Source organism: Hyperolius riggenbachi, chromosome 8 (assembly GCF_040937935.1).
Source record: "Hyperolius riggenbachi isolate aHypRig1 chromosome 8, aHypRig1.pri, whole genome shotgun sequence".
In the NCBI taxonomy this organism is placed as follows: Eukaryota; Metazoa; Chordata; class Amphibia; order Anura; family Hyperoliidae; genus Hyperolius; species Hyperolius riggenbachi.
Genome location: NC_090653.1, coordinates 104,428,852 through 104,449,146, shown reverse-complemented (window position 1 = coordinate 104,449,146; position 20,295 = coordinate 104,428,852). Strand labels below are relative to the sequence as shown.

Below are 20,295 nucleotides of genomic sequence, written 5' to 3'. Positions count from 1 at the left end.
GAGTTTAAATTCCTGTTTTTATCTTTTATGTTCAGCATCATAGTGAGCGATAAAACGCTGCATCCCGCGGCAGAACGTGTTTTTTTTACCCCCCAAATACCAGGTCAAAAATCCACGACTTTCAAAGTCGTGGATTTTGCTGCCCGGGGGGCCAGAGCTTTGAGCTGCAGCTCTATTTCCATTTGCGTCAATCCTCGCATATCTCCGCCCCTCCCCTCTCTGTGAAAGAAGATTGAGAGGGGCGGGGAGAGGCAGCGATCAGCGGGGATTGACACCTATAGAGGCAGAGCTACAGCCCAAAGCTCTGCCTCTGAGGAAGCAGCGTTTTAGCACTCACTATAATGCTGAACATAAATAAAAGATAAAAACAGGAATTTAAACTCGCTTCAGACTCTTTAAACCGATTACTGTACCAAACTTGATACAAGTAATTTTTATTTTACACCCATATTTGTTTCATAAAAACTTTTCAAACTAAAAGAATCGGATGTGTTTCGCAAGGTATGTCCTCGCTCTTCAGTGGTAAGTGATTAGAGACTACTGCACTACAATAATTAACACGCTGTAAGGCCAGAAACCCATTAGGAGCAATTTCTAAGTGCTAGTGATTTGAAAAAGCTCTTGCTAATCCAATGCTATGGGGGATTTTTATAAAAAAAAAAAAAAAAAAATATCACACCGCTCTAGTGGGGTCACATCCACAGCATTACATTAGCAAGAGCTTTTCAAATCACAGAGTGCTCAGCAAAGCGCTCTTAGTGGGTTTCAGCTTTGATTGGCTTGTCCTTAATATTAAACAGTGGCTGCAATCAGAAGATATGTAATGCATTAAAGCCCTTGCAGCATCACCAGCTAACAGAAGCATAAAAGGAAGGCAAAATAACTAAATAGCAAAATAACTAAAGCGATGTCAAGATGCTTCAATTCCTTTAGGAACACACATGATGAAATAGCCTGCAATGGCTTTACAAAACTTGGATAAAACCACACCTACAAAAACAGTAGAATATATTATACCTCTGGAGATTGTAAACTCAGTCCCAGCAAATGCGTTTGTATACAATGTATGACCAATCCTGATATAGTAAACTACTTTTAGGCCTCTTTCAGTGTGACGTTAAAGTCGCACGTTAGAAAATGTTTTAACGTGGACTAACGCACAGCAATACTAAGTCTGTGCACCATTCACAGTGCACACGTTGTTTGTGTGTAACGTGTAGCGTTAGTAGAAAGTGCTGCATGCTGTGCGTTATACACGTAATTATCTGCGTTGAGTGTTTACACATGCTCAGGAATGACCTGGAAGCATACTTTGCATTGCCTGTATGCGACGATAAGAGGGCATAGAGTTGCGTTGTGACATTTTTGGGACGTTGCGTTGTTAGAGTTGCGACTTTAACGTTGCATCAAAACGCAACGTCCCACTGTGAAAGTAGCCTTAATGGTCCTTTGGAGTTTACTATAAAGTGATTCTACTGTAATAATTATCCAAACCAATGGTGGGGGGGGAGAAAAGTAGAAAAAAAATAGAAGACTGCACATAAACGAAGCTACTAATATTAGTACTAGCTACTAATACACTATTTGATCGTGTCGCTGATTGTCCCACAATCGACATTTCGACCAAGATCCCTTGGTAAAAAATTAAAAAAAAAACCACATCACAGGATGTCAATTGCAATACCATGGATAACTACAATTTCTGCCCAATTATAGATTTTTGTTGTATCCTAAGTCTACCTGGGCAAAAAGTATTGTATAGTGTATCGATACCATTAGAGGAAAGGCCAGTAATACAAACCTCCATCTTACAAGTTTTTGAACCATAAAGAAGTTCCAAACGGACAAGGCATTGATTTGTCATGCACACTTTGCCCAAAAAGTAGATGGAGAGTAGAGCCCAGAGAAGACGTAAATTCCTGCTCTCCAAAACTGCGACAGCTGCATTGGCTGGGAGATTCCCGTACAGACAAATCATCAGCTGAAACAATCGAGGCTACTTTCTCACACATATTGTGTGGTGCGATTGGTGTACAGCATATGAGCCTACCGCAGCACCTCACACCATTACATGCACTTTGTTCCCTACGGCAGACTGCTCTGACCAGGAAATCAGCGTGAGCCTGCCCTCAGTGATGTGCAAACTGCCAGACAGGAGGTAAGTAACCTGAACTCCCCCAATCTGCGCCTGGGCACCGCACTGCTACTGCGGACATCTGTAAAGATTGTGTTGCCAATGACTCCGATTGATTCATTGTGGTGCCATGCGCACTGCACAACAACACGCTACAGCCTCTGCACCGGCCAGACCACTTCCATCCTATCCCATCACACAAGGTGAAAAAAAGGTTCCAACTACTTTAATTGCCCCTGTGAGTTGCAGCGGGGGAGAGCACTGTGATGTGATAAGTATGAAAGAGGCCTCAGGCTACCAAAAGTAATGACAGTACAGCTTTACCCACAGCAAAGTGAATAACACAATAAAGTGAAAACATTTTTTAGAATAGTGGGAGACAAGTCAGGAGAGGACAGGTAAATCTGGTTAGCATCTTTATTCAAGTGGTTCTGTAGGTCGAAAGTGGAAAGGCATTTGCTACAGGAATACGCATAAAAAGAAATAGTACAGGGAAAAAAGGATTGAGCATGTTAAGTACAACTAAAGTGAGAGAGAGGGCTGTGGACTCAAGACTACAGGTACCCAAAACTGCTGTAACTCAGAGTTGGTGGTTTCATAAACTGAGGAGTCGGAAGTCAGATTATTTTTGAACCAAATCCACAGCTCTGGTGAGGGGGATATGAAGGTTGCCATATTTATTTCCATTTAAGAAATACCACCGGCTTGCTGATTTCTCTGCCTCTATTACTTTTAGACAGAACCAGAACAAGCATGCAGCAGATCAGGTGTTTCTGAAATTGTCAGATCCAAAACGATTAGCTTCATGCTTGTTTCTGGAGTGATTCTCACACTACTGCAGCCAAAGAGATCAGCAGGACTGCCAGGCAACTAGTATGGTTTAACCCCCCCGACGTTAACCATCCTGGCGGTAAGCCCAAGCTGAGCTCGGGCTATGCCGCGCAGGAGGATATCTCAGCCCCTGGTGGGGCGATTCGCCCCATTTAAAGTGCTGTACGCGCAGCGAGGACTTTGCTAGCCGTGCGTACAGCTTGATCACAGCGATCACCCGCACGCAGTGGCAGAAGAGGCCCCCCCGCCAGAGCCCTGCGATGCCCGGACCAATGACTTTCGGGCAGCGCTAAGGGCTGGATCGGAGGCGTCTGACGTCCATGACGTCATTCCAAGCGTCACCATGGCGGCAGGAAAAGCCAAACAGGGGAATGCGTTATATACACTTTCCCCCGTTTGCTATTGATGCCAGCGACGATCGCACTAGAGGGACACATGCCCCCTCTAGTGTTTCATGCAGCTACCACTCTGGTAGCTTTACATGTAACAAAAAAAACAAAAAAAAGTATTTCTGCCTATTTGGCAGAATTTATTAACCGCCAGGAGGGTTAATCCCAAACTGAGCTCAGGCTGAGCTTTGGGAGCTAGAAGCGGTAAGCCAGAGCTCAGTTCAGGCTGGCTTCTCCTGCCGCACGCTCTGTATTCCTGGGTCCCACGTGCGATCAGCGCTGCACAGCTGGACCCAGGCTTCTCCCCCAGGCTGCCTTGTTTGTCCTCGGCCGCCAGGATCCCCATATCCCTGCTATTCTTCCAGGGACCCGGCGGCCAATCAGTGCGCGCTGTAGGTGTGACCTCACTGACGTCATGTGGTGGAGGCAGGACAAATTTTTAAAGTGATATTTCACAGGGCAGGCGAAAAACAGAAGTGTACCATGTATTTATATAATTACTTACCACAAGAAATTAATGCACACATCAAACATCAAGTTTAACCCTAACAAATCTGGCTTTGCAAATTTGGCCTAATTGGCTTATGAAGCATTGCTCATGCAAATATGCATTTGCTTTCGCACGCCAAATAATTCAGGGTCAAAAACAAATACCGCAAAGCAGTTGCCCTGCGGGAATTAGTTCATGCTGCATTAGCCACCGGGAGGCTTCCCAGTGCCCCCATACAACCAGGAGGCCGCAATGCCCCAAAGCTCTCCCACTGCCTGGAGAGCTCAATAGCACCCCAGAGGGAGAGGCATGGAGGTGCAGGCAAACCCCCCCCCCCCCCCAGCGTGGCCAGCGCTGGGAAGAGCCGTACGCACCCACCTCCCAAAATTTAAAAACAGGCACTCACCTTAATGTCCATTGCGTTCTGCTACATGCACATAACTTGGGAGCACCACATGAGAAAGGAGTGAAGCATGGAGGCAGGTCGTGGATGGCTTGCACTAGGTGGTGTGAGCCCTGGGGTGAGCCTTTCCTCCTAAACCCCCCCTCCCCCCCCCCCCCGGAGTGTTGTGTGTAAGCCAGCCCTGAGCTCCGAAGCTTGGGGTGACCCATACTTTACTCCTTTCCCATGTGGTGCCCCCAAGTTAATGCACATGTAGCAGAACGTAATGGACGTTAAAGCGGTATTGTCACCATAAAAATCTAAATTTCAACAGCAACTGGTCTGAGTGTATTAACTGATAAAGATGCTAATCCTGCATTCAAAACTTTCTGCTCTTATGGTTTGTAGTTATCACATACTTTAGGAGCACTGGCCCTAGTGCCAAAGAGTTGAATGCTGTGAGTTCATTTTATCTATGATATATTCCTCCTCTTCCTTTTATTTCCCTATCTAGCTGTTTATCAGAAACACCCTCTGATCACCTGTGTTTACAAGCAAGGCTGAGGAGCCTCAGTGATTGGATGTGTAAATAAAAAAGACAGATCAGTTCCTAGTAATACACCTCAGTGGGAGTGTCTGAAGACTCTGGGAGGAGGGCAGCTAATGAATACACAATGAGCAAGAGAAGGGAGGGGAGGGGAGAAAACCAGAGTCAGGGAGGACATGATGTCAGCATTAGCTTGGCAAGATGGCCACTGCCTAGAATAGGATTTTCTGCTTTTCCTTTATAAAATCAACAGGAATCATTACGTGGATAGCACAACACATCTGTTATGTAAGTAGTAGTAGTAGTATTTATCAACTTAAATACGTGTTTTTATTTCTAGGTTAGCATGGGTGTCGCTTGTTCTTTAAAGGTAAGTGCCTGTTTTTAATATTGGGAGGTGGGTGCGGGCGGCCCCCTCCCCGGCGCTGTGGGTTGCCTTGAGTTTAAGGCAACTGGCAGAAATGGTCCAAGATTGGACAGCATGGAGAGCTAACCCACAGAGTCAGATACGACTGAATGGACACAAAAAAAAAAAAAAATTATATATAGAATATATATTATATCACACACACCAATCGGCACAGGACAGAAGGTAAACAGAAATGCAGCCTGGATGTATACAAAGTTTAGCAGTTGTAATGTGATCTCTCCCCTGTGTCGCCTGACTGCCATGGTGGATAAACTCATTTTGAAAAATACAGGATGTTATCTATTGGCTATTGAGTGGTGCGATTGGTGTGCAGCATATGAGCCTACCGCAGCACCTCACACCATTACCTGCACTTTGTTCCCTACGGCAGACTGCTCTGTTAGTCATTTGATTCCCAATTGCTTCTGAGCTTAATGCTTCTGCCATAAGGCTCGTACACACGTCTGACGGGAGGCAACGACGGGTCCGTCGTCACCTCCTGCTGGGCGGGTTTTCAGCAGACAGTACAGCGTGTGTACAGTCTGTCGGTGGACTGATAAGGCTGTTTATGAGCGATCCTTCATCTCTCCCCTCGGTGGCCAGATCGGCTAAAAAAGGTGATTAACAAGCAGCCTGACTCACCTTATCTCGTTCCAGCGATCAGCCTGCAGCCCGAGCCTCCGATCCCCACTCTGAACTCAGCCGTGTAATGCCGGTTACCCGGGTCCCGGCTTGATGACGTCAAGCCGGGACCCGGCTTTTTAGCATCACAGGGCTGCGTGCAGAGCAGGGGATCGGATGCTCGGGCTGCAGGCTGATCGCTGGAACGAGATAAGGTGAGTCAGGCTGCTTTCTGATCATTTTTTATAGCGATCTGGCCACCGAGGGGGCTGCCTAGGTGGAGGGTGGGCCATCTGGCTGGCCATTATGGGGGTGCTTTGAATGTGGTTTTGAAGATGCATAGAATAGAATAGACTATTCATAGTAAGAGTGAACTTTTTACAGGAGCGGATGAGCAACTAGGATGAGTACATTGAGTAATGCAAGCATTGAATGATGTAACTGTTTCGCTTTTTGAAGCATGGTGATGTTAATTAAGCTTGATGTCAGGCTGTCATGTGGCTAGCGTATATGGCATTCAGTTCAAGAGGCTTCTGTTAATTTTCCTTATTAATGTGACTTTTCCAGTTTAATGTGTGTTATTGCTGAACTGGAGGAAAAACTTCTAAGCACACGGGACCCGTATATGAAATCACAAGGCATCTTCCCCTCCTGCCTTCACCTTTTCTCTGCATTAGATGCTATTGATCCTCCTCTATTCTAGTCTCTTCAATCTCAGTATTCTTGTCCTTGTCTGATTCTCTTATCCATCCCACCACTCATTCCAGGTCTCCTTCAGTAGTGACTTCATCTGTCACTACCAATCCTGTTGCAAGAAGGCTATAGAGGCTGCCATATTTATTTCCTATTAACCAGGGCTGTGGAGTCAGAGCAATTTTGGGCACCCGGAGTTGGAGTCATTGATTTAATAAACTGAGGAGTTGGGAGTGGGAGTTGGATGATTTTTGTACAAAATCCACAGCCCTGTTAAGTATTAGACTAAGGAGTCGGAGCCGCGGTTTCATAAACTGGAGTTGGAAGATTTTTGTACCGACTCCACAGCCCTGCTATTAAAGGGGAATTGAAGAGGTATACAGAGGCTGCAATATTTATTTCCTTTTAATCAATACCAGTTTCCTGGCATCCCTGCTGGTCTAGTTCTCTGCAGTAGTATCTGAATAACACCAGAAACAAGCATGCAGCTAGTCTTGTCAGATCTGACTTTAAAGTCTGAAACACCTGATCTGCTGCATGTTTGTTCGGGGGCTATGGCTAATAGTGTTAGAGGAAGAGGATCAGCAGGGCTGCCAGGCAACTGGTATTGCTTTAAAGGAAATAAACATGGCAGCCTCCATATACCGCTCTTCAGTTCCCCTTTAACATCCCTGGTGGTGCATTTCTGTCCAAAGCGGTACCTTTTTTTTTTCCCCACACCCAAGAATTTTAGGCCTCCTAAATATATCAGGTAAAAAACCTGGTAAACATTCTTCATATAAATAAAAAGACTAGAACACACATTTGTTGAATTAAGTTTATGAATAAACTTAAGATATTGTGAAACTGTACAAATAAGGCAGCTGAAGGTGGCCACTAATGGTCCAATTTCTAGCAAAAAAAAAAAAAAAAATCGTTCGAGCGATCAGAAATTCTGATCGGATTGGTTGTAAATAGTCTCCATTGGTGGACACAATCGATTAATAACGAGTGAAAAAAAAATGGATTTTTTGTTGGTGGTGATAGATAGGAAGCAAAGATTGGTTCGTTGATGGTGTAGTGAACGATGTACTACAATATTCCACTTCCGATTAGAATTTCTGATCGCTCTAACGATTTTTTGCTAGAAATTGGACCGTTAGTGGCCAGCTTGAGAGTAATCAAAATCCAGGCAGACGTCGGTGCAGGCGGCTGGCAGAGAGTTGTTAAAATCCAGGCAGACGTTGGTGCAGGCAGAGAGCAGTCAAAATCAAGGCAAAAATTTGTAACAGTAAATGCTAGTACACACGTTTGACGGAAGGCAACGACGGGTCCGTCGTCGCCTCCTGCTGGGCGGGTTTTCAGCAGACAGTACAGCGTGTGTACAGTCTGTCGATGGACTGATAAGCGGTGATCGTTTATCCGCGGGGGGGGGGGGGGGGGGGGGGGCTCTCTGGCTACAAGGAAACCTGTTCCCTTTCACCAATTAGCATTGCAGTTGTCAGTGCCAGTAGGGCTGCAAGCTAATCAGTATATTCACGTCATGGTGGCTTGGAGGGTGCCACAGATGCCGTAGATATACTGTAGCAGTGGACAAAGTGGTTAAGGCCCGTTTCCACAGGGATATTAAAGGACATTCAATAGAAACTATTCCATTGAAAAACAATTCAATTGAAATTGCATATCTTTAGGTACTGATGCAAATAAACAATGCGAATTGGCATGGAGTAGAAATGGGCCCTTCAAACTGGAGTGATTATCTTGTTTGAGGTATTTGACAGGCAGCCCTGGATAGGCCTTGGGAAGAGATTTTTATAGAGCAAATACTTAACGCTTGGACAGAGTATGTGCTGTGGCACATAATTGAACTATTATATTTAAAAAGAGCAGGTTAAAGGGCATTTGAAAGCACATGTGACATGATGAGATAATCATGCATGTACAGCCACAAGACTACATAGCACTAGCCTGTGTTTCTTTTTTCTCACTGTAGAAAGTTAAGAATCTATGGCTTTAATGACTAGTGTAAATTTTGCCTATTCACTCACCAATTTTTCCATAGAATTGCCTGCAGATGTAATAAAATCTGCTGATAATTGATTCACACAAAAAGTCTGATCACATTTCAAATCGATCTTGGACCCCCCCCCCCCCAAAAAAAATAAAATAAAAGCATCGATCAGACAGGTCAGAATATCTAGGTTGACTGGGTGTGAGTGTAATAGCTGATCTTTAGGCCATAGCATTGCACTGTGTTGAACAATAAAATGCTGAAATACTATAGATTTATAGAACATTGAGGTTCTGTGTATAGTAAGAATTCCTATCAGAGGAATCGATCATCTTGCCACATTGGGTGGCTATTTAAAAGGCCTCTTCTCGTGCACCGTACGGACACTGGGTACCAGCGCTAGATAGGCACCCCAACCATGCTCAAGACTCTACATGTCACAGTCCACTGCCACCAGGCAACACCACCACGTGTCACCCCTTGGTTATTACTGCTGCAATGTGGCTGCATTTAAATTGCACCAGCAAGCACACAGTTCATAATTTGATTGACTTGCAAAAAAAAAAATAAAAAAAAAATTAATAAATAAATAAATAAAATAAAAACAAAAAACAGGATTGATCTGACCAGAGAGAAAATCTCGATAAGATATCAGTGGGACAGGGACTGGAGTGGCGCTAAGTCGCCGAAATATTGCATTGCGCTGCATCTAGCAGTTCGATGTAGAAGGAACTGATCACTCTGTGGCAATCCATAAATGAATGGGCACATATATCTAGATCAAGACGGGGATTTCTGGAAGGTCCAGTTTAGGAGTAGGGCTACTTACAATGGTTTATTTTCAAAACAGGTTTGTTTAACAATTTTAATTGTTCAGTTTACAGCATCACTGCTAGAACACTCCATGCTTCACACACACTGAAAAACTCTGAAATCTTTTGAGGTGCTCCAAGCACATCTTATTGATCTGAAGAACAGGTTGCCTGTCATCTGTGCTTCATCAATACATCTTGTTGAATCCATCATCATCTTTATTATGTAGGCAAGCCAACACTTAACTCCTTTTTTAAACAGCCTTTAGGCTAGGTTCCCAGTAGGACATTGCGGTGCTGCGTTATAAAGTCTTGTAACACAGCTTACCGCACTGCAATTAAAACTATGCGACGTTCACAGTGTGATATTAGCATTGCATTGTAACGTGTAGTATAATAATGAACTGCTGCAGTGCATTACCTCTAAAAGCACGTTACCAGGTACAGGAAACCACACTTCATTGACTGCATGCTTTACTGTACCTACTTTATGCCACAGTAACGCAGCGGTAATCTAGGTTACCACTTTTTTGTTGCAACTTTACAACATCCTACTGTGAACCTAGCCTTAAATATTTTATTTCCTATTGGACACATCCCATCATTTCCAGCCTTAGTTACCTCTGTTGAGAGGTTGTTTGTATGGTTTTACATAATCTTTATTGTGTGAACACCTCCACTGAAGAGATCTGCAAAAGGGAATGGATCAAACAAACAATCTGAGCGGTGCTGTTCTTGTTTTTTGGGTTGTGACCCTTGGGCATCAGGGTCATATCAGCTTTAGCACACTTCTACAGTATCTCCACGGAAGAGCTTGGTCTAACACTTTGTGAAGGGAGTGGATCACTCAAGCAGCAGTTCAGGGCCTGATGCTGTACAGACTGTAGGCTGAAGAGGCATAGGAGGGATGAGCAGGGTGCAACAGGGGGAAAGGTAGGGAAGGAGAACCCCAGTGTCAGCATTGTTTGGCTGAGATGATATAGCAGGCTGGATCTCTCGCTGACGCAAGGGGACAGTCGGGTGGCTCCCATATTTTTGGCAGACTCTTTGGCAGCGTTTAATCGAGTGTGTATGAACCTTTAGCCTGGTGTGACCATCTGAGCGCAAGTGCATGCACGTAAAGCATACACATAAAGCACGCACAAGATAGCATTAAAGGGAACCAGAGAGGAATGCTACGTTTAAATAGAAAAAAGCTTGTATACTTACCTGGGGCTTCCTCCAGCCCCATAAGCCTGAATCGCTCCCACGCCGCCATCCTCCACTTCCTGGATCCGCCGGTACCGGGCCCGTCATTTCCGGCGGACGCGGCCAATTGTCCGCATCACAGGGGCTCCCTCCATACCCGTACGCATGCGGCTGCGCAGTAGGCGGCCGCACGCGTACCTGTATGGAGGGAGCCCCGTGATGCGGAGAATTGGCCGCGTCCGCCGGCCGACTTGCGGCAATGACGGAACCCGGTACCGGCGGTTCCAACAAGTGGAGGACGGCGGCGTGGGAGCGATCCAGGCGTATGGGGCTGGAGGAAGCCCCAGGTATGTATACAAGCTTTTCTTCGTCCTCTCTGGTTCCCTTTAAAAACTCGGCCAAGGTGAGCAATAACTACCCTCTGCTGAGAATCTAGTTGAGGCATGGGCAAACTTGGCCCTCCAGCTGTTAAGGAACTACAAGTCCCACAATGCATTGCAGGAGTCTTACAGCCACATTCATGACTCAAAGGCAAATGCATTGTGGAACTTGTAGTTCCTTAAAGAGAACCCGAGGTGGGTTTGAAGAATGTTATCTGCATACTGAGGCTGGATCTGCCTATACAGCCCAGCCTCTGTTGGTCTCCCAAACCCCCCTAAGGTCCCCCTGCACTCTGCAATCAGACAAATCACAGCCGCGCTGTGCTGGCTGTGTTTACATCTGTAGTGTCAGTCTCGGCTGCTCCCCCGCCTCCTGCAGAGGTCTGGTCCCTGCCCCCCTCCCTTCTTTCTAATCAGCGGGGAGGGAAGGGAGGCAGGCAGGGACCAGAGTTCTGCAGGAGGTGGGGAGAGCAGCAGACTGACACTATAGAGAAAAACACAGCCAGCTGCGACACTGTGTGAGGCTGTGATTTATGAGTGATTGCAGAGTGCAGGGGGACCTTAGGGGGGTTTGGGAGACCAACAGAGGCTGGGCTGTATAGGCAGATCCAGCCTCTGTATGCAGATCACATTCTTCAAACCGACCTCGGGTTCTCTTTAACAGCTGGGGAGCCAAGCTTGCCCATGCCTGATCTAGTGTGTATATGGCAGCACCTAAAAACCATTAGCACGTTGGTGATCTGGCTGATCGACTCAGGCCAAGAACTTTGCTCTCCCTACTCACCCCACCTACTGTGATGCTCCTTATGCGCCACTCCATCAGCCCTCCAACCCCCTTGCATACCACCAGATGCATTGCTAGTCTAGCGGCTTGCAACGCATCCCTACAGCCACACACCGTCTCCGAAAGGTCGTGTAACGATCCCTGCCGAGCAATAGTCATAAAATTGTATGAGGAAAAAAAAAAAATTCAAAATTAAAGAAAGAGCGAAAACTGGCACTAAATGCGGCAAGGATGGATCCCAGGTCACACTGGGCTTACCTGCAGCGTGCTCCAATGCAGTACACGATCCAAGTCAAATGAAGAGAAAGATGGGCACCGCTGCATAAAATACCCTTTATTGTGACCGGGTTGACACACTGATTACAGCAGTGGGGGGGAGGAAAGATGTCTGACAGCTGTTTCACAAGGATTAACCTTGCTTCATCAGAGACAGTGTCCCCACTGCTGTAATCATTGTGTCAACCCGGTCACAATAAAGGGTATTTTATGCAGCGGTGCCCATCTTTCTCTTCATTTGACTTGAGGCAAAAAAAAAAAAAAAAAAAAAAAAAAAAAAAAAAAAAACTGCGATAAAAACATCTAAAATACCTTCTAGCACCACATTTTATCCTCACTGCACACAGGTGAATACACAGGCAATATGGTAAGATAAAGCTGTACTTCTGATTTGCCAGCTTCTGTCAGGCAAAGAATATGAACACACTGAAAGACGCAGGAAGGTACAAACAAGTCAGTGAAGAGGGAACCGCAGCAAAGTTCCTCTTTGTCACAAACACACTTTCTGCAAGGTTGCATACAAGAGAAATCTGTAGTACTGATAACCATATATGTATAGAATGTAAAACTTCGAAAGAGGAAGGGGCCTCAACCTCTGTTTTCCATGCCTATATTTACATAAATGAAACATGATCTGAACTTTCCCCATGTACATGTTAAATTCTGACTTCTGCTCAACATGCTGCACTGCAATTCTCGCTCCAACAGAGCACATAGTCCTCAGTCAGCGGTGATACTGATCATTTTGACTAGAAACTTCACGTGTCTCGGTCCTAAAAGTAATCTCAATATCACTGTGCCTCCATTCCACTAGGACAAATAACCTCACCTAATGTCACTTGTTCTCAGCAAGAACTCCAAAGGGAGTTGCCACAATGTGGTGCCTCTTTGGTGTTCTTCCCACTCCCCATAGAGCAGAACTGCATTGTCTGTACACCGATCTTCCACTAAATGTACCTGCCTCTAGACTGGAAAGTGAAAGTAAGCCGCGGCAGAGGACGCACAGGGTGGCTGCAGGTAAGCGAGAGGTCGCATTCACAGTGCCACGTTGTGGAGCTGCGTTCTGAAGTCTTATAAACGCAGCTGGCCGCACTGCAATGCTAATCCTATGTGCCATTCACAGTGCGACGTTAAAAGAGACTCTGAAGCGAGAAAAAATCTCGCTTCAGAGCTCATAGTTAGCAGGGGCATGTGTGCCCCTGCTAAACCGCCGCTATTGCGCCGCTAAACGGGGGTCCCTTCACCCCCAAACCCACCCCCGCAAGACTTGGTCGTTCCTGGGAGGCAGAGCTAACGGCTGCAGCCCTGCCTCCAGTCGCGTCTATCAGCGGCGCATCGCCGCCTCTCCCCTGCCCCTCTCAGTGAAGGAAGACTGAGAGGGGCGGGGGAGAGGCGGAGATACGCGCTGACAGACGCGCGTGGGGCAGGGCTGCTGCGGTTAGCCCTGCTCCAACCAGGAAGCGCTTCCCCGCTGCACCGAGGGGATTTAGGGGGGGGGTCAGGGACCCCCGTTTAGCGATGCGATAGCGGCGGTTTAGCAGTGGCACACATGCCCCTGCTAACTATGAGCTCTGAAGCAAGATTTATTCTCGCTTCAGACTCTCTTTAAAGTCGTGTTGAAAATGTTGCGTTGTAACTCGCTGCTTGCAGTGCGTTACCTCTTAGCACAGACGCTTTGCGACTTTAATGACGCATTAAAAACCGCAACGTCCCACTGTGAATGCGACCACAGTCTTTTTTTGAGTCTTCAGGTTTCCTTTAAAGCGGACCTGAACTCAGAGCGTTCTCTCTGCTCTAAAAGATACATAACAGCATAAAAAAACCTTTAAGCAAAAATAGTTTATTACAGCTGATCCAAATACTAAAATCTGCACTGTTTCTACTTCCTGATTCATGGAGCAGACATATTGTTTACAGCATTTGCTTTCAAATGAGCTGATTTGCCATCTCGGTCATGTGACACAGGGGAGAGATCAGATTTCAACTTGTGATTAGACACAAATGAGGGGGAATTAAACAGGCTAAACTCTCTAAATACATACAGGGTGCATTTGTCTATGTTTTCCTTCTGTCCTGTGCAAGAGTTCAGGTCCACTTTAAACTGTTTTCCAAACTTTTTTTTTAGCGGCAAAAATGCACCACCAGCAATTGGCACCACAGACTCAGTCAAATCACACACATTGATACACGGGTGGCAGCTGGCCGGAGCATCCAGCGGCCGCACTTGGACATTTTGGGCTGGCAAAGGGGGCCGCCTTTCCATTACTTGTAGCATACAATAGTGGATAGCGCCACTGTTACTCTTTAGCAAGGATGCACATTTGGTGGATGGACTACAAGGTCTAGAATACCTTAGAGCTGCATAGCCAGGCAAAATGAATCTCACCATGCGTCCTGAACTTACTGTTCACACTTGGGCCAATCATGCAGCCTCACTCTAGAATGCAGCCAATCAGAATGCAGGCTAACCCATGCTAAGTCCCGCCCGCAGAGGTATCAGAGCATTTCGCTGGTGGAACTTAGCCCGAATTGGACTGCATGATTGGCTGCATTTTGGAGAGCAGTAACACAATTGGCCCAAGTGTGAACAAGAAATGTTGTCTTACCCAGGTACAGGACGCATGCATGCTGGGCGCAAGGATGAATGAAGAACTGCGGACAGGTAATGTATAGTGCACTGGGAGGCACATCACACGTTGCAGGGGGGGGGGGGGGGCGACAGCGGCAATGCAAGGTTTTAGTATGAAATTGAACGGAAATCGGCCTGTGGTGTATGGGCATCCAACAGATCTCTCTATTCAGATTTGATTAGAGAGAGATTTGTCTCTTGCTCAAATCGGCCCATCATCGCTAGATGTATGGCTACCTTTAAACTAATGCTTAAAAGTTAGAATGTCCAAATACATTGTCTTAACACATTGTAAGATTAACTGGAACCCTGTATCAGGTGGGTTCTGGTGAATCAATCTGCCCCATTGCAGAAAATGGCCCTGGCCTTTTCTATACCAGATACAGAAAAGGCAGAGGCCTCTTTCTGCAAAGTGGCAAGGCTACACGCTGAAACCCGGCTGATATGGGGCTCCAGTGAATCTTATACAGATGACTTGCTGGGGCATTCACATTGGCAATGACAGGCCGAGATGGCTGAAATGGGTAGAGTGTCAGCTTCCTGGCTAAGAGCTTTTGGTTCCCAAAAGCAGATTCCATTTTAATATAACATTAAAATTCCTAAGCTTTGGCAGCGATGAAATGTCTTTTATGTTATATACTTTCAATCAACAAAATTGTTACATGCAAATTTGAGGAGTTGGGGGAATCAGAAACTGAGGAGTTGGACTGAGGATTTTTGTACCGACTCAACAGCCCTGCAAAGCGGTGTAAACTACGCTCACACTATTTTGCCCATCACAACAACCTATTGAAAACCTAGCAGTTCGAGAGGGTGCCATCCACCCAATCACTTTAGCAGAATTTCCTTATGGAGGAAATTTCCTGCTGGGTCTCCTAAAATAGACTAGTGCCCAAATGCTTACCTAAGTAGAGGAAAGCCTCTGGATCTTCCAGAAACTTCTCACACTGCCCTCCAGATCTCTACCACTGCCCAGGACCCTCTGGAACATTATGACCACAATCGTCTCCTGCACAAGCTCTGCACCAGAGTGAGCTCTGCCATAACTGCGCAGTAGCATGGAGCTGCTCATGAATAAGCAATATTTTGGACTGTTCCCATCATGACCTTAGGCTTGTTTATAGGGCTAGAATAACCGCTTCCAGACTAGTGCGGTTGAAATACATGTCCTGTTTGTGGCTGTGCTGCTCTGACAGGACATAGATTTCAACAATCGTCACTGCGCTGTCCAGCCGATTGCAACACTCTGCCCCAGTCGCAACCCACTCACCCTGCCATCAGCACTCTGAGCCAGTCAGGAGCAGATTTCATTGGCTCCTGAACTGGTCATCACTGTAAGCCAGTTCCATTGACTTACACTAATGGACACGGTCAGTAGCAGGGCTGTGGAGTCTGTACAAAAATCATCCGACTCCTCAGTTTATGAAACCACCACTACAACTGCAGGTACCTAAATTAGTTTGGACTCCTCGAATCCCACGCCTTAGTCTAATACTTACCAGGGCTATGGATTTGGTACAAAAATCATCTGACTGTCTCCTCAGTTCATGAAACCTCTGACTCCAGATACCCAAAATTCCTCTGACTTCTACTCCAATTACGACGCCACAGCCCTGGTCAGAAGCCAATGAAAGCGTTCGCTGCCCGGCACACAGAGCTCTGCCATTATAGGTGGCAGAGAGAGGGACCTGTGGCGATGGAAGAGTGCCGTAACCGGCGAATCAGCGCAGCAAATGAGTAAGCACCGGTTTATGCTGTTTTGCAGTACCAGCAGTCTCTGGTCCTTAAAGTAAACCAGAGCTGTGGATAAAAGATTTGATACTCACCTGCGGCTTCTTCCTGCTGCATAAATACATCTGTGTCCCACACCGTCCTCCCGCTTTCTGCCATTCAGCCCTGGTAACATGCTCAGTGGTGTCAATCTGGGTCTACTGCCCATGCGCAGAAGCCCCAGACTGGACCAGACTGATCCGGTTACTGGGGCTGATCAGACCGCTGGAGGATGGCATGGATCACAGACATGTTTATGCAGGAGGAGGCTGCGGGTGAGTATCAAATCTTTTATCCACAGCTCTGGTACACTTTTAGGGGCCAGAGACTGCTGGTATGTAAGTAGTTAAACAAGCTTTATAAATTCAACAGTTTGTTTTTAGTTTCACTTCAGTATGCCATTTGATAGTATATATACCTAATAAAAGCCTACTTATGATAAAAGCTCATGTAAAGAGAAAAAAAATAAACTTTTATATAGAACTAGTACTCCATTTCCATCTTTAGCGCAACTCACAAGCGCAGCAGCAACCCACCACGCATACCCACAGCTCCACTCATGCACAATTAGCTGGCATGGACACAGATGCCTAGGGAAATGATTAAGGTAGGACTATGCATTTACAGTTATGTAGTTCTACTTTTTTTAAGCACTTTACACAGTAAACTTAATTAGCCTCCTTCACACTATGTGCATTGCATAACACCACGCGTACACAGGCTTTATTTCAAAGCCTGGTCAATTTCTATGGCGTGCGCACATTTTCATACCCATTATCCTATCAGACCTTGTTAATGTACTAGGATAACACAATCCATTATGACACAGATATAAACATGCCCACACAGTTGAACAGCAAAACGGTTGTGTGCCCTGACATGCTGTTTCACTGCACAACTCAACCTATAGTGAGGGAACGATGCCTTGGAGAGTAAAGGTGAAATGAACTCATTATTTCACATCCCCCCTTTCTATTCATAATGTTACTTTTATCACTGTCATTACTACTTCTGTATTTTATATGTTATATCATTTTTGTATTTTGTCTCTAATTATGTATCTTGTATATTGGTGTACACCATTGTCTGTATTATGTACCCCATGTTTGTTTCTTACTTTGTACAGCACCACGGCATATGTTGGCGCTTTAAAAATCTTTTTTTTTTTTTAAAAACCCCAATAAAAACTATTTAAACACAAAAATCAATAATAATCCCTACCACAGTCTAGTCAATTCAGGACCAAACAGCATGCTCTTAGGTTGTTGGAGGTAACCTCAGTGTCCAAAGAAGAGCCAAGCAAACAAAAGGGAGAACAGTAGCCAGGAATTGAACACTGGACTCTCTGGCTTCCTCTCTCTACCTTCAGCAGAGTCAGTCCAGAGCTCGTCAGAATATGGGGTATCCCAGTAAGGGCGGCGTTTACCTCCAAGTGTTCAGGACTCATCGGCTAAATGCTCCCATTCAAGTAAATGGGAGCGTTTAGCATTACGCGGGTACCAGCGATTACGCAAACGCAGCGTTCCGATCCTGATTTAATTTGTCGTTTCGGAAGGTGTAATGAGAAATTTTGCAACCCATTATATTTTGCAACTTGCCATAGAGGACAGTGTATAACTGCATAGGCATGGCTTCTCAGTTAACACACCTGTAATTTTTTGCAACCACGGATCCCATTGAGCTAGAAAGGGGATTGTTCCCTCTGGGACGGGGGATTATTAGTTGAGCTAGAAGGGGGATTGTTCCCTCCGGGGGGGGGGGGGGGGGGGGGTATTAATTGAGCAAGAGGGGGGGGGGGATTGTTAGTTGAGCAAGAAAGGGGGGGATTGTTATCAGTTGAGCAAGAGGAGCGATTGTTCCCTCCAGGGGGGGTTATTGAGCAAGGGGGGGGGGGAATTGTTCCCTCCAGGGGGGGTTATCAGTTGAGCAAGAGGGGGAATTGTTCCCTCCAGGGAGGGTTATTAGTTAATATAATAATAATCCGAACATTTGTATAGCGCTTTTCTCCTGTCGGACTCAAAGCGCTCAAGAGCTGCAGCCACTGGGACACGCTCAAGAGGCCACCCTGCAGTGTTAGGGAGTCTTGCCTTGAACTCCTTACTGAATAGGTACTTGACCTAGCCAGGATTCGAACCCTGGTCTCCCATGTCAAAGGCAGAGCCCTTAACCAGTACTCTATCCAGCCACCACTAGTTGAGCAAGAGGGGGGATTGTTCCCTCCAGGGGGGGGGGGGGGGGGGGTTATTAGTTGAGCAAGAGGGTAGATTGGTCCCTCCAGGGGGGGGGGTTATTAGTTGAGCAAGAGGGGGGATTGTTCCCTCCAGGGGGGTTATTAGTTGAACAAGAGGGGGGGGATTGTTCCCTCCAGGGGGGTTATTGAGCAAGAGGGGGGATTGTTCCCTCCAGTGGGGGGGGGTTATTAGTTGAGCAAGAGGGGGGGAATTGTTTCATCCAGGGAAGGTTATTAGTTGAGCAAGAGGGGAGGGGGGGGGGAATTGTTCCCTGCAGGGAAGGTTATTAGTTGAGCAAGAGGAGGGGGAGGAATTGTTCCCTCCGGGGGGTATGGGGGGGGGGTTCTCTGTGAGAACAGGGTTTGCTTGGGATGCATTTCCTGATACAGATAGGTTGAAGTCAATGGTTAGGTTGCACTTTCTGATAGTTATAACTATAAATAAGTGCAACCAGTTGCAAAATCTGATAAAGTTGCAAAAAATTTAACTACACCGGCCCTAGAAGTCTCATGCGACGTCCAGGGTTGGCTTGCCACCACAGCTTCATGTCCCCTTGCGGCAACGAGAAATGCCAATCGTGGCAGGAGGCCAACGATCGCCATACCGCCGCCCCCAAACAAGACATCACAGGAAGAGGCGGCTTCCCAGCCACCCCCAACGCCGCCTGCCTTCCACGTGAACCGGTGTTGCTGCTGATGGGCATTATGGGGTTAATGTATGACCTGCATGACTTTGCACATGCCCAGTTGCATTTGTATGCTATTTTGTCGGGTATGCTAAAATGTTGGAACACCGGCCCTAAGATGATCTTTATAATGTACCATGTGAACCCCTTTCACTAGCAGCTCAGCTACAGGAGAGGACAGCAATCGCCACTCCACAAGTGCCTTCCCAGCTGTGCTGCACAATGTGGCGCCTGTACTGTACAGGAACAAGAACACACCTGCTTCTTCAGAGCACCCAGGGCTTTCCTCACAGAACTGGGATCTATGCACAAGTGTAGCCCCTGACGCTCTGCCACAGGACACCTGATCTCCCCGTCTCCTCCCACGCCCCCCTATGCACCTCTTCCTCAGAACCCCTGACACCCCCTCCATGCGGCGAGAGTGCGTGCGTGCCAGGCGCCTCGTGACTTCCTGCAGCCCCTCTCCCGCCATCCCCAGCACAGGCACACCTCTGCCGCTGCTTGTTGTTGCCATGGCGCCTGATCACACCCCAATGCACTGGCTGGAAGTCTCCGGTGTGCGCGGCTGTGTCACCTTCCTTTCCATGAGATGGGCGTCTGGCAGCGCCGGGCCGGTGTGTTACTCACCACCACACAGGGACTCGCCATGTCTGACGTGCAGGCAGAGGCAGGAGCACTGCAGGAGACTATCCGTGTCCTTTGCCGGGGGCACCTCTCTGAGGGCTGCACTACTGCAGGCCGAAGCTCAGCTCACACACATGGCCTCCCCGGGCCCGCCCTCCCGTTCGCCGGAGCCCCGCCCACTCACCTCTGAAAGGGAGGAGAAGCACAACAGCAGCAGCATCACCCCATGTTGTATGTATAGTGATGAGTCTCTCACGTGTCAGCATGCCTCAGGACCGTACACATCCTGTGCTGGTGCCTGGCTGGCTGCATGTCCATCCAGCACTGCCTCTCACCCAGCTGTGGTGACCTGGCCACAGGAAGAGAGGATCAGTGACATACAAATACTGTGAATACGTGCAAAAAGCATGCTGCTGGGATGGTGGCAATA

At 46.8% G+C, this 20,295-nt stretch overlaps 1 protein-coding gene across 1 annotated transcript in view; it reads right to left on the bottom strand.

The window, feature by feature from the left end:
• Nucleotides 1-20,008, bottom strand: part of HPRT1 (hypoxanthine phosphoribosyltransferase 1) — a 60,287-nt gene extending 40,279 nt beyond the window's left edge. The window contains exon 1 of the mRNA XM_068250952.1: nucleotides 19,869-20,008. Coding sequence (XP_068107053.1) covers nucleotides 19,869-19,889 — 21 coding nt within the window. The 5' untranslated portion in view covers nucleotides 19,890-20,008. The remainder of the gene's footprint in view (nucleotides 1-19,868) is intronic.
• Between the last annotated feature and the right edge of the window lie 287 nt (nucleotides 20,009-20,295).